Source organism: Lucilia cuprina, chromosome 3, assembly GCF_022045245.1.
Source record: "Lucilia cuprina isolate Lc7/37 chromosome 3, ASM2204524v1, whole genome shotgun sequence".
Lineage (NCBI taxonomy): Eukaryota > Metazoa > Arthropoda > Insecta > Diptera > Calliphoridae > Lucilia > Lucilia cuprina.
The window spans coordinates 62,335,982-62,350,023 of record NC_060951.1 but is presented as its reverse complement, the minus strand read 5'-3'; the positions used below and the strand labels follow the sequence as shown (position 1 = coordinate 62,350,023).

The window sequence follows — 14,042 nt, the reverse complement described above, 5'->3', positions numbered from 1 at the left end:
TTTAATTTTTAAAATTTTAATACATTAATTATTTTGTTTGTAGGCGTGCCAATAAAATGAATGTTTTTTTAAATTAAATTAAAAATAATAATGAAATAGTTCAAGAGGAATAACATTATATGTATTAATGTTGTTATTATTTTATATATTATTATTATTATTATTATTATTATTATTATTATTATTATTTAATAACTATATTACTACTATATTTAGTATTTATTTCTTTTTTTTTTAGTTCAGTGTTAATTTTACACGAAATATGTTTTATTACAGTTTTAGTTTTTTTTAATATATATTTTTTTATAAAATTTCTAAAAAAAAGAGTTAATAATACAATCGATAAATTTTGTTTCTTTGTCTTTAGAATTAACAATAATAAGGCATATATTATATGATTAAAGAGTTAAAAAAATTACAATAAATACATAAATATACATAAATAAATAAATATGTACTTACAAAAATATTAATCTTATGTAAGTAAGTATATATTTATTTATGTTTATTTATATAGTTTATGTAAAGATAGACAGACAATATGTACGTTCTATACAAATCTACAAATAGTCATTTTTGTTTTTATTAATAATTAAAAATAAAATATATTTCTTACTTTTACCATTTTGTGGTTGTTTTATAGTTAATACATTTATATTGTCACAAATAAACCAGTCATTATGCATAAAATTATTTATGTTTGAAAATTAAAAAAAATTTAAAAATAAATCTTTAAAATAGCAAAAATGTGAGCGCGTTGTTAAAGTAATGAATGAAATATGAACGAGTATTTTACATATAAGTTGGGAGAATATTTAAAGTTTTCTTTAAACTTTAAATTTAATTTGAAATTAAAAAAAGTTTAAAAATTAAATAAAAAACTGACTAAAAAAAAGAAATTAGAAATTTTAACAAAATAACTAAAAATTTTAATTTTTAATTAAAAAAAAAAAATTAAATTTTCGTTAGAATATTTGTAAAATATTTGAGTTCTAAATTTTCAATTAAATTTTCGTTAGAAAGTAAAATTTAAAATAAAAAATTAAATATCAACAAATCATGCTTTAAAATTTTATTTTTTTAAGCACAGAAATTTATAAAAAAAAACAAAATTTCTTTAAAAAAATTTGTATATCTTTTAAAAAAAATTTTTCATTAAAAATCGAAATTTCACCAAAAAATTAACTTTCTGTAAAATAAAAAAATTTTCATAAAAAAATAAATATTTTCACCAAAAAATAAAAATTTTACAAAAAAAAATTAAAATTTCATAAAAAACAATTTCACCAATAATTTTACAATTTCAATCGTAAAATTAAAATTTTCCTCTAAAAATAGCATTTTTAACAAAATTTTAAAAAATTTTCTAAAATGCTGAAAATCTTTGTGTTCAAAATTTTAAATAAAATATAATTTAAAAAAAAATTATAATAAACAACCCAGCAAAAACTTTCAATGAAATTAATTTCGGCAAAATAATTAAACACTTTAGAACGAATTTAAACGAAAATTAACCCTTTGGTACACTTTGTGATTAATCAGTTAATAGAATTTTAGAAAAACTTTAAGGACTCGCGAAAGTTTTTGTATCTTTCTTTTCAGCGTAAGTTTATTTTCTTTACAACTGCGGTTACAACTGCTCGAACTAATACATAAGTTTTAATTTAAAATTTGTTCTTCTTTCCACAATTTTCATTTTGTTGCAGAGAAATTAAGAAAATATGAATCTTGCAAATACCATGGACAACAGGAAGACATAAACCCATATCTGATAAGGACATCATCCTTTGAGAGCTTTTTTAATTAATCTATAGAATGATTATAAGGTAGCATTCTAAATTGCTGAGAAAGCCCACAAATGCAGTAAAGTTAAACTAATTTACAACATTTCAATTAATTATTCATTATTTCAGTTTAAACAAACGTTAACATTTTTTTAAAAAACTTTCATAAAGTTAAAATTAAAAAAAAAACAAATTCAATTCACAATCGCTGTTGTACGGTTGTATCGTAGTATGTCGTAATTTTTATACCCTACACAGGTATAGTGGGGAGGGTATTATACGTTTGTGCTGATGTTTGTAACACACAAAAGTATATCGATCGATTCAGAATAAATTATTGAGTCGATTAAGACATGTCCATCTGTCCGGCTGGCTGGCCGTACGCAAGGACCAAGCAAAATGCAGTTAAAAATTTTGAATTTCGCACAGGATAACTGGTAATTTGAACTATAGTGCAATGGAAACAAGTACACACCACAATTACTTACAGGTAATTAGAAAAGTCAGTCAATGTAAGTCGTGTGAGGAAACATATACATTTTCTATATCATCATGCAGAAGCTGACTAATGAATTAGAAAGTACTTATATAAACGCTTTATAAATAAAACGTTATTAAAGTACTTCTATGTAAGTGGTTACAATTACAAGTCATTACCAAGTTTTTACTGAGATTATCCATAATTTTTTTTAATAACAACCCGAGAAAAATTGTATTAGTTCTACAACTAGTTCTAGAACACATGATTTTAACTTGAACTCGTTCTAGTTTGGCGCAAAGACCAATGACTTTTGTTCGAAATTGCCACCTTCGTAATTGCTTCTGAGAAAGCGTTATGAAGTCGACAATAATATCTTGTAGTTCAGTTAAATGCGAAAATATAGATTTGATTCCAAGAAGTTGTTAAACTAGTATGCGTTCCATTGAACTAGTGTAGTAGCAATGTGTAACTAGTTTCAAAGAACTAGTTCCTAGAAAACTATTTAGAAGTATTTAAGAACCACAACAATATTCTAAGGATCTGGTTCCAAAAGTAATGGCGTCACTACTAGTTCCAAGGCTGTTGTTTAAGAACCTGAAGTGGTTCTGTTTTCACTCGCTCTAGAACTTGTAGGTTTTTGAACAAGTTCTAAAATTTTTCCTCGTAACTCTAATTTTTTTCAAAAAGTTAAAAAAAATAATAATTTACAATAATTTAATACTGATTAAATCGATTTGAAAATTAAAATAATTAAATTTTTATGATTAATAACGAAGTAATGAAATAAATTTTAATCTTTTTATCAAACTGATCCTCCCAACACTTTCTCTCTCTCTCTCTCTCTCTTCTACTTTATAATTCCAATTTTAAAGCGGAGAAATGATTTAAAAAACACCATATTTTATAAATACTTTATAATTTTCTTAAAATTCAAATAGGGTTAGCTAACCTCTTGGAGGTTTATTATGTTAAACAAGTTTTTGGAAATTCCTACAATGTTCCACTTAACATAAATTCCAAAAGTATTGCACTTAAAACATAGAAAAACACAGAACCAAAATATCTGTGGATATCAAAGCATAACTACGCCCACATTTTTGTAAAATAAAATTAAAATTTTAAGTGAATGCAATTCATAAATATATGAATAATAAAAAAAGTTGTTAATGTTATAAATGAATGAATTAAATAATTTTGTTTCTTAACAATCTATAATAAGTAAGTAATGTGCTTTTGTTTTGTTTGTCCTCTTCTTAAAAATGATTTCATCAAGAACCTATAACTATAAGCTAATAACAAAAAATATATATATAGTATGTTTGTTAATATATTAGTTAATTAATTCCTCTTACTAAAACTAGTCTATAAAATATTTTATTTTCTTTTACATATTTTTAAGTATCATTGATGATTGCCTTTTTTTGTTGTCATTACCAAAGTTGTATTATAAAATTTATTTACCTTTCTTTTCATCCGTTTCCGTTCTTTAAGGGGAGGGGGTTGTTGATTACGTATTATTGTTTTTCATTTGATCTCTGTGGAACTGTTGTTGCATAAGATTTTGTTCTCGTCAAGGAAGCAGCAGCAGTGGTTTAAAATAAGCCCGACAAAATATAGTGGCTGCTGAGGGCGGCAGATCTTGATTGCGATAATACATATTACATTCCTTTTCGGTAAGTTTGTCAAATACTGCCGCATATTCGCGATGGAATGTGGCTAAATCGACATTCGAACGACCGATAGCAGTTATGGCCAAAAATAGTATATCACGATAGATAGAATGAGAACGATCGACACCACTGTTCTTGAGTTTGTGACGTTCATTGGCCAGTTTTTTAACCGGCATTAGAAGATCATTGCAGCGTATGGCGGAAACGATTTGTTGTATAACGCTGCAATCAAAAAATAATGAATTAACTTTAATACTTTAATAACAATCGTTAAAAAGCTTTTGTATTTAAAACTTACTTTTTGTTCAATTGAGCTTGATCGGTTAATAATGCTTTAAGTAAAGGACTGGTGGGCTGAGTTTGTCTATATAAAATATACATGGGTAAACCAGCCTCACTGTGCAATTGTAAATTATCCCATAAACATTGAATTTTTACATGTTTCACCTTACTCAAAGGATCACAGTTGGTGTCATCCTAAAAAATGGAAAAATCAAAAGATTGGATCACTTACAATAATTTTAAATTATATTTAAAAAAAACCTACAATTGTGGGCGAACAGAGATCTGGCAAATGTGTTTTACTTTCTATGCGTTCCATAATCCACAATAGATTCCAATATATAATAGGATGTTCTTCTACAAAATTGGGTTTAATGAGTGATAAATCACCCTCTTGTGTTAAAATATTTTCGAGTTCTTTGCGCAAAACAAGTGGATTTAAATAGGGTATAGTTAGATTCTCCATTTGTGGTTTATTATCTTTTTTTGTGTCGTTAACATTAAAGCGTACACTAAGAAAGGGTACAGTTAACTTGTTGCAAGCATGACATGTTGTATTTAAATTGGAATCTTCGGCTGACCAGCCGGACATTATTTCCTCATCGTAAAGTAAAACAGAACAATTGTGGCATTGAGAGCATGAAGTCATTTGTATTAAGACATCGAAATCATTGCTGTCATCCATATTCTGTTGGTATTAAAAAATAATATTAATATATATCCCTGTCAAAAATATTTAAATTAAAATACATAGACTAGCTTATAGTGTAGTCTTTAGTATAGTCTATAGTCTAGTCCACAGTCTAGTCTATAGTCTAGTCTATAGTCTAGTCTATAGTCTAGTCTATAGTCTAGTCTATAGTCTAGTCTATAGTCTAGTCTATAGTCTAGTCTATAGTCTAGTCTATAGTCTAGTCTATAGTCTAGTCTATAGTCTAGTCTATAGTCTAGTCTATAGTCTAGTCTATAGTCTAGTCTATAGTCTAGTCTATAGTCTAGTATATAGTCTAGTATATAGTCTAGTCTATAGTTTAGTATATAGTCTAGTCTATATTCTAGTCTATACTAATGTCTGTACTATAGTCTATAGTCTAGTCTGTAGTCTAGTCTATAGTCTAGTCTATATTTTAGTCTATAGTCTAGTCTATTCTATAGTCTGGTCTATACTCTACTCTATAATCTAGTCTATAGACTTGTCCATAGCCTGGTCTATTATAAGATATAAAAAAGTCTTTAAGATTTTCACTTACATCTTGCGGTGTAGCATATAGATTTTCTGGTAAAGCTAACAGCGCAGTATTCAAATTCATAGTGGAAGTATTTTCCCCTAGTGGCACTAGATTATTATAACTTGATTTGCGCGATTCACTTAAACGACCCCAAGGATGTTCTAAATCACTTGAAACACGTCTTATTTTTAAAGTGCCATCTTCATTGGCAATCATATCCTCTTCAGTGACACCATTATCATTGTAGCCTTGTATGGATAATGAAGATTTGACAGGTGTTGTATTGGCCGAAATGGCACCTTTAATTTCATCAAATTTACGAGTTATAGATGTAGCGGCATGTTTAATGCTACTTAAGCTTCCTTGTATAATTTCGTTGGATTTTTTACCACTAAAATTAGGACTTTTTAAAAAAGATAGAGATATTTTAAAAACCACATAAAATAATTAAAAAAAAAAAAACTTTCACACCACAATTACAATTTTATAAAGTTTTAGAATAATATTTAAAAATAACTAAAATTTTCATTACTTTATAATAATTTATAACCTTTATAAAATTCTATTGAAAGTGTGTCTTAATATTAATTTATAAGAAATAATGTCTATAGAATATATTGAAAAATGTTTAATAAAATGAATTTTATGCACAAATGTTTGTTTTCTACATTTCGAGAAGTAATAAAATAACAAAACAAAATGAATATTAAACTAAATAAATTACAAAAGCATATTAACATTAGTAACAAAAAAAATATATATGAAATAAAACTAAAGCTATATTTTGAACAAACTGTACAACTTTTGTTTAGAAAAGAAATTTAAGGTTTATGTGTTTAACTGTCACCCACCACCTTTTTCTTCATATCACCTTCACCATATATTTATTTTAATTTTATTTTTTTTTAGTTTAGTTTTAATAACATAAATTAAAACAGTAACATAAGCTTAAACATGTGGCCAAATCTTTGTTTTAAATAACTATGTTTTAGTGGCCACATTTGTTTTGTTTTGTTTGTTTTTTTTTTGGTTTAAAATTCAACACACTTACCTTATGTAGCTTATATTTTCTATAATATTGGTGGGCAATTTCAAGTCTTTCTTAAAGGACAAGCGTGCAGGTGAATAACGTCTACGAAAACATTTTACAATATTTGTTTTTGGTTTATAAAATAAATTAAAAGAAAACATTTGAATTTTTCACAACATAACATAAAATAATTGGATAAATAAGTTTACATCAATAAAAATAAATAAATAAAAATTAAAAAAAAAAAATTATATAAAATAGCGTGTTATCGACTGAAATAATATGGTATTAAATGTAATGCTAATGATAAATTATAACTAACGATAAAAGTTAATGGTTTTAAAAAAAGTATCGATTTTTTTTTTAAATTTTGTGATTTAAAATAATTTAGATATAAAAACTTAAAACTATTGTTTACACTTAGCATGAAAAACTCAAAAATAACCATAAACAATCAAAATCTTCATTTAACAATTTATTATTTATTTTAATATGTATTACCGAAGGTAGAGGTCAGTTAAGCTCTGGAGCAAATTCTATGTCACTGCCAGGTATTCGTCGAAATAATATCCATATATATTGGGAATGATATTATTTCAGAATTACAACCAGGAATCTCAGTTTCTGAACATTGAAAGATAATACATTCTGTGAACACAATTGTCCAATTCACAATAGATGTCGTATTGTTGTCATATAAAGTTTTCAATTTTAGTTTTTTTTAAACAAAAACAAATCAATAATAAAAAAATTATAACATACTACGATACAACCGTATAACACCGATTGTGAACTGGACAAATGTTTTTGTTTTTTACCAACAAACATTTTTTTCTTTCATAATAAACGATAAAAGTCGAAAAAGTCGACAAGTCAGAAAATGTCGAAAAAAGTCGAAAATTCAAATATAGTAGAAAAATGTCAAAAATAGTCCAAAATTTAAAAAAGTGGAAAAAAAGTCAAAAACTCTGAAATAGTGGGAAAAAGTAAAAAAGTCGAAAGAAGTCAAAAAAAAAAAGTAAAAAAATCGAAATGTCGAAAAAAGTCCAAAAGTCGACTTTTAATAAAATTTAAAATGTTGAAAAGTCGACTTTTCGTTTCAACTATAGAACCTCAGTAACAAAAGGGGTGGAAAAGTGTGAAAACCTGTATGTAGTCTGATCAGAAAATAAAGTACCCACCATATAAGAGATTCACAGAGGAAAGAGAGACACTAGCTACTGTTCTCTCTCGTATAGACGAAATCCTGAATTAAACAAGTCCATTTTCCATGTTGTATACAGATAGGTTTTAAATAAATATCTGTTAATAGTCCTAACTACAAATGGCAGTACAAATTGGGAAATTTCTTCCTCCAATAATAAACAGAGTTCATCGACCATAATAGTGGTTTACATGTTAATCATAATTTTTATAGTTCTTCGACTATCAGTACAAGTTAAAAAATCTCTACATATTCGATACAACTTGAGGCAAGCTAAAGGGTCTTTTTTCAAAAATGGGGAGTTTAGAATGTAGTACTGGCACTATTAGAAGGAACCAATTGAATTTGAAGTCGTCGGTTTTCCTTGCATAACCTTAGAAGATCTAGTTTTATTTGCAATTTTATTGGAATGTCAGAATATTTTTTTTATAAGTATTTCAATAAATTTCCACCAGAATGCTTCTGTTTTAAAATATTCAACAGTTCAATTTGCAACGAAAACGTATAACCTAATATCTTAAAGAAATTATTTTATGCTACACTAAAAAAATTAAAGTGTTTTTCTAATTTTCTTTGATCACCAACTTTATAGCAAACAAAAATGTTTCTTTAACGTTTAAACTTAATACGTAATATATAACTTTTAACTTATATTAATAAAAACTCACCCAAAATTTAATTTAAACGAAGAACCCAAATTTGCCAAACTTGAGGCCACACTTGAACCCGGCATAGTTTCAGAACGCTGCATATTTTTATTCAATTGAGTGGATTCATCGAATGTGGCACTGCGTTGTCCCTTAAACAATATGGGTTTATCACTATATAAAGTATTATTGTTAAAACTAGACGACACGCCACCGCCTATGGCAGACTGGTCTTCTGTAGTTTGAACTGGTTGGGGAGTTTCTTCTTCATTAAGGGCGCCCAAGGGATCGTTTTGTGTAACCGGTGTTCGGGGTGATATTCTATAATTAAAATATATTTTAAATCAATAACAATTTTGTGATTTTAGTAGACATCGTACTTAGTGGGACTTTGTATTTGATGCGATAGCGGATGTTCATCATCATCTTCCTCATCTTCGGTATCATGTATATTATCATCATCTAATTCTTCTTGAGAACTTGCCAAATCATTGAAATTAGTTTTTGCCTCCTTATCGTAATCACCCAGATTCATAATCTTTTTATTATTCATTTCCGTTAGAGTATGTTGTCTTTGAAGTTTATTTAAAAGTTCAGCATCACCACCGAAACTTTCACGATTTGAAAGTTGTCTTTTAGTTAAATCATTTGCTGTGGGTTGTGGACTGGCGGGCGGTACATGACCTACTGTGGAGTCTGAGGATAATTTTGAATCACCAGTAATTAACAAGCCAGCACTGGATATAACATCATCGGTAGCATCCTGTGTGCCAATCGATTGTCTTACAATACTGCCTAATTTGGAGCGTAATTTATCGAATGCTGAAAAGTCTAAAATGTTCACACCATAACCATCACCAGCTGCACCAGCAGCACCGGCTAATAGTTGTGACGAATTAGAGGATTCCAGACTGGTACGTGAAGTACCATCTACTGTCTCCAGAGTACTTAGGTTATTGTCATATGAAGCAGAGAGAGGCTTCTTGGAGGCTCTCAATTTACCAGCTCTTTTAAAGTGAGCAGCACCCAATACCACATTCTTTATACGATTCCAACGCAATTGGCTTAAGGTGGTGCTATCACTAGGCCATTCCGATTCTAAAACACAACGATTGTAGAAACCATAGGTTAAGGCATTCGGTTGTACGCCAGACCTCTTCATAAGATAATGCAAGCGTACAGCCAATACCGGCATATTGTAAGTGCCACATAATTGCATCATAATGCGATAACAAAACTCATCACAATTAAGTTTTATTTTACTGGCTTTAACTAACATATCATAGGCCGCTCTAAGTATATCATGCTCTTTGCCAGCCCGTCTTGTATCCAAGACCATGGAGGGTAGAATCAGAAAATATAATGAATAGCAAGTGGCTAGTAAGTATTTGGACCACAGCTCCGGACGGCTTTGACAACGTCTGGCCATTTTTTGTGACAATTTTATTTCATGTTTAGTACGACGTGCAATAGGTGAACCGGGTGCAAGACAACCATTGATTTGTTGTTGTATTAAGCTCGATAATGCTGTCTTTTTCGATGATTTCAAAAGACTGGGATTTAAGGTGAAATTTTCATAATTATACACTGTCTCTTGGGCATTGTGATCTGAAAACAAGTGAAAGTTTAGGCTTTAGTTTGGGAAAAACAAAACCACAGATATTTCAAATTAAAGTGGATATTTCGGTCAAGTTATGTATATTCTTATGCCCCATTACTCTTTCTCATTGATTACTATTAAAAATAACTTTTAGTAACTAAAAACAAATTTACCTTTGGTGGGTCCAATACTATCTGGTGGAAATATATATTTTGTACGTTCACTATTCTGGCCAGTCTCCCAATCAACCAAACGTACATCCGATGGTGTTTCATCGTAAGAACCAACCTTTTCGGCACATTCATCGAAAAATGTTAAACCATGATCACCATCTGACACAAATGATCTCTCCTCAATGAAGCGTATAAACATTTGTGTTTTCATCAATAATTCAAAGAATTTTTGATAAGCCTTAAAATAAACAACAAATAAGTTGAAAATAATTAAAGATTTTTTTAATTAATAGCAGAAGATATACAATAAAAATCACAATTCATTCAACTCTCCTACCTTATCTCGAGAACGTAGAAAAGCTTTAAGTTGAAATAAGGCACTGGGATCAGTGGCACCCACGGAAGGTGCCTTTGAAATGGGTACCAAATAATCACGATAACCGCGTAAAATTGAAGCCATAAATAATAAAAAGGCCTCTTGTATACGTTGTTCTAAATGTAGCTGTAAGGATTATAAAGAAATGTTATTGAAATGTAAATTTTTTGATTACAATATTTATGTTAAATTACCTCACGTCTACGTTTGCGTAAATCACGATCTAAACTATTGTTGCAGTCTATATTAAGCGGTTTAGTTTGTTCCAATTCCGAAAGAGTCTGTTTCAAAATGCGAGCCGCTCTTTTGGGCAACAACTTAACCAGTAAATGTTTTTGGGATTCACAAAGCTAAAAATTACATTTTTACTTACAATTTTGCCTGCTACTAAACATTTTATTAAACAACTTACACTTATGGTATTGGTATCCAAATCAATGCAAGTAACATCTGTGGGCGGTTCATATAAATCGAAAAATCTCGAATCTACTCCTATTAAATAGGGTACTGGTGCGTGTAGAACTTCTGCCAGGCCTAGTGGACACAAAGGAATGTAGGGACATTGCCATTTAAAGGGAAATAATAATGAAACTATTGCTTCGGCTACGGCAGTCAATGTAGCAGGCCTATTGTTTTAGAAAAGTTTTTATTTTTAATTTAAAAAGAAGATTTAAACATTATTTAATTGGGATTTCTTTTTTTTTTTTTGTTACCTTAAAGAATGTATGAGTATTTTTTGTTCAGTTAAGGCCAAAAGTAAGACATGTAAACAGTTTTCTGTGCCTAAATTTTGCAGGAGCATATGAAATCCAGCACCGCTACGCGGTAATGGAGAATCCTCAGGTTGCGTTAGTAGTATACGATCATTTGATTCACTTGATAACTGTAAGGATTTAAAGATTATTAAATTTGAACATATTTATAAATTCTTATTTATAAGTCCAGTCTATAATAAATAATTTTGGACCTATTAAATTTCACTAACACTTTTTATAAAAGACTTTGCACCAAAACATTATTTGCAAGCAAATTTTGTATGATTTCTTTTACCTGTAAATGTATACTGGGTGCTGGAAATGGTACCTCATCTAATAATTGTGTTATATACCGTTCTATAGGTATGGGTAAATTAACACCAAATACAGCCAAGCGCTAAAATAAAAATATTGCATTTTTTAAATTCTCTATTAATAAGAAATTACTATTTTACTTACGTGTAAATATTTCAACCATTTATCGAAAGTATCGCCAAAGGGGTAATGTGATAATAAACAAATAGCTTTAATGATATGCAATGAATGATTTTGTGCAAATTCCTCATTCCAACCAAGTAGCTCACACTGTTGTTCCGTTAACTGAGATGCACTATAATATAAAACAACATAAATTTTGTACAGATTTTTTAATCAAACGAAAACTCACTCAAAATCCTCATAAAAAGTCAAAGCCGAACCATACACCTTGTACGTGCCATCATTTACGGTCAAAACAAATGTACTAAATACCGGCGCTGTGGGTTTACGCTTTTTATTTTCGGCCACATATGGCCAGGCTTCCAGTGAAGCTCCCATGGGTAAGCAAAATAAGGGCACACTTGGACATAGATTTAATGGAAAATCATTATGATCAACTGTAGGATAACGTAATAAAATTTCCGGCTGATAACTAATGTGTTTTGGACGGTACATAGATTTTTTGTAGCATAAATAAACATCGCTACCGGTAAAGGCTTTGTTCAAAGACTTATAGATTAGACAAAAGGCATGTGGTGGTTTCTCTCCTTTGCTGCTAATAATTACACACAAATCGGTGACAACTAATTCATTGCAGGGCATTTCAGCTTGAGCACGACGATAAGTTAAAAATGTTTTGGCCGATGAATTGTTAACGTTGGCCACACGACCACCTGGTGTTTCAGCCACAATTTCAGCATCAGACATAATGCGTTCATGACCCTCATAAAGTACCCCTTTAGAAATTACAATGTCTAGTTTAAACCCATATAAGTATAAGCTCACTTTACTTACCAATATCTACCAATGGCGGACGATCCTTGCCACGTCTGTAGTAAATGAAACATTCTGTTGATCTTAGAGAACCATAATTTAAGTTAGCAGGTAGTCCAGTAGGTGTACTTTCCAACACGGTATAATCATCGGGTATCTCTTCGCCCAATAAAGGGAAAAAGACACCAATGTCTGTTATGGGATCAATGGAGGTGGCAGCCCTTAAATGGCTGGAATCTTTAAAATTACTCTCTTGCAGCAGTTTTGGCTTCTCTGGCATACCGGCCACAACAAAATAATCGGCAATACGTTTCTCCTCCATGGCAACTGCTGTTTTAAGAGACACAAACATACATACATTCAATTGATTACACTTTTTTACACATTCGTGCTATTGTCTCTTTATTATTTGTATTTTTTATTATTATGGTGTCCTTGACAATCACTAGCAACTGAACAGTACAATAAGAAAAATAAATCGAAGATGGTTAAGGGAAACTTAAACTAAGCTTTATGCTGCAAATCAGCAGAAAACAAGTTCTTCTTGTTTATTTTGACTTGCATACCACACATAAGACAGAACTGAACTGAACCGCACTGATGATGAATCAGCTCTTGATTTAAATACAACATACAAATCCCCTTAACCTTCAAAGTATCTTACATTCAGTCTGTTCTGTTCCACTGCTAGGATTGTCTGTTTATTTATTTATTTATATATATACAATTTCTATAATTACATTTTAATTTTTTCTCGTAGTTATTATTTGATTTATAAAGTATTTTTGCAGTATTTGGCGCTGCTACGCCTTGTTTTAAAGTTTCTTGATATCTAGTTTTAATTTTTCTTTATTTTTTATATTTTTGTGTTCTTTGTCACTATAAAAATTACTGTGTTGACTGCTCTACTGCTGCTCCTCCCTTCACAGCTCTTTAATTTTCATAAATCACTACGCAAATGTTCATAACTTTTACATCACCGCTTTTTCTTTTTATTATTTAAGAACTTTCTGATATTTTGCTAGTATGCTACCAATAATTTTTTACTTTGTTACACAGTTATAGTATTATTTTCTTTATAAAATTCTTTAAAATATCAATTTTTTCTACTTCATTTCCGTAGGAATTTAACAAAATCTAACTTGAGTTACTTAAATGTCAAAGTCGTCGTAAAATAATTACAACGTCGCCAAGGTGACAGTTGGTTAAATTTAGAGTTGCCAAATTATAACGTTAAAGTGCAATTCTTAGGTGATGCCACATATAGAAACTTTTATTAGTTTATTGAAAATGGAATTCCCAGCTCAACGATATATAATTGTTCAAATTAAATTCCAACCAAAAACAATATTTATTTATATAAAACAAATTATTTAAAGTTTTAAATTCTCCTTCTTGATCTCAAATTTTAGTGAATTGGATAAAAAACAAAATCCACGTTTGTTTCAATGATAAGATTTTTGTTGGAATAATTAAACATACATCAAGATTTTCAAAGCGGTTTTCAGCTTTTATTAATTTTTGGTACCTATAGAAGTCAAAACGTAAACTCGAGGCATG

At 29.3% G+C, this 14,042-nt stretch overlaps 1 protein-coding gene across 7 annotated transcripts; it reads right to left on the bottom strand.

The window, feature by feature from the left end:
* Positions 1–3,656: 3,656 nt before the first annotated feature.
* On the bottom strand, positions 3,657–13,664 carry LOC111682972 (DENN domain-containing protein Crag). 7 transcript variants are annotated; one of them, XM_046946898.1, is made up of 17 exons: positions 13,147–13,664; positions 12,504–12,934; positions 11,899–12,445; positions 11,691–11,841; positions 11,527–11,628; positions 11,190–11,359; positions 10,889–11,102; positions 10,671–10,826; positions 10,438–10,602; positions 10,101–10,338; positions 8,708–9,935; positions 8,349–8,648; positions 6,498–6,578; positions 5,468–5,849; positions 4,483–4,905; positions 4,234–4,412; positions 3,657–4,157 (listed from the first exon to the last, which is right to left on the bottom strand). In XM_046946898.1, exons 2-17 carry the CDS (start codon positions 12,832–12,834, stop codon positions 3,836–3,838), a joined length of 4,989 nt encoding a protein of 1,662 aa, XP_046802854.1. In that variant the 5' UTR covers positions 12,835–12,934; positions 13,147–13,664; the 3' UTR covers positions 3,657–3,835. The 7 variants fall into 7 exon arrangements, with proteins under 7 accessions (XP_046802854.1, XP_046802855.1, XP_046802853.1 ...); XM_046946899.1 differs by having other exon boundaries at positions 12,504–12,882; XM_046946897.1 differs by having other exon boundaries at positions 13,223–13,664.
* Between the last annotated feature and the right edge of the window lie 378 nt (positions 13,665–14,042).

Excerpts from the sequence above, each read along its gene's own strand:
- LOC111682972 (XM_046946898.1), bottom strand. The coding sequence starts at position 12,834 with ATGTTTGTGTCTCTTAAAACAGCAGTTGCCATGGAGGAGAAACGTATT. Across the intron at positions 5,850-6,497 it reads GAAAATATAAGCTACATAAG|TCCTAATTTTAGTGGTAAAA; the intron begins GTAAGTGTGTTG and ends TTTTTTAAAAAG. Across the intron at positions 4,158-4,233 it reads CAAGCTCAATTGAACAAAAA|CGTTATACAACAAATCGTTT; the intron begins GTAAGTTTTAAA and ends TTTTGATTGCAG.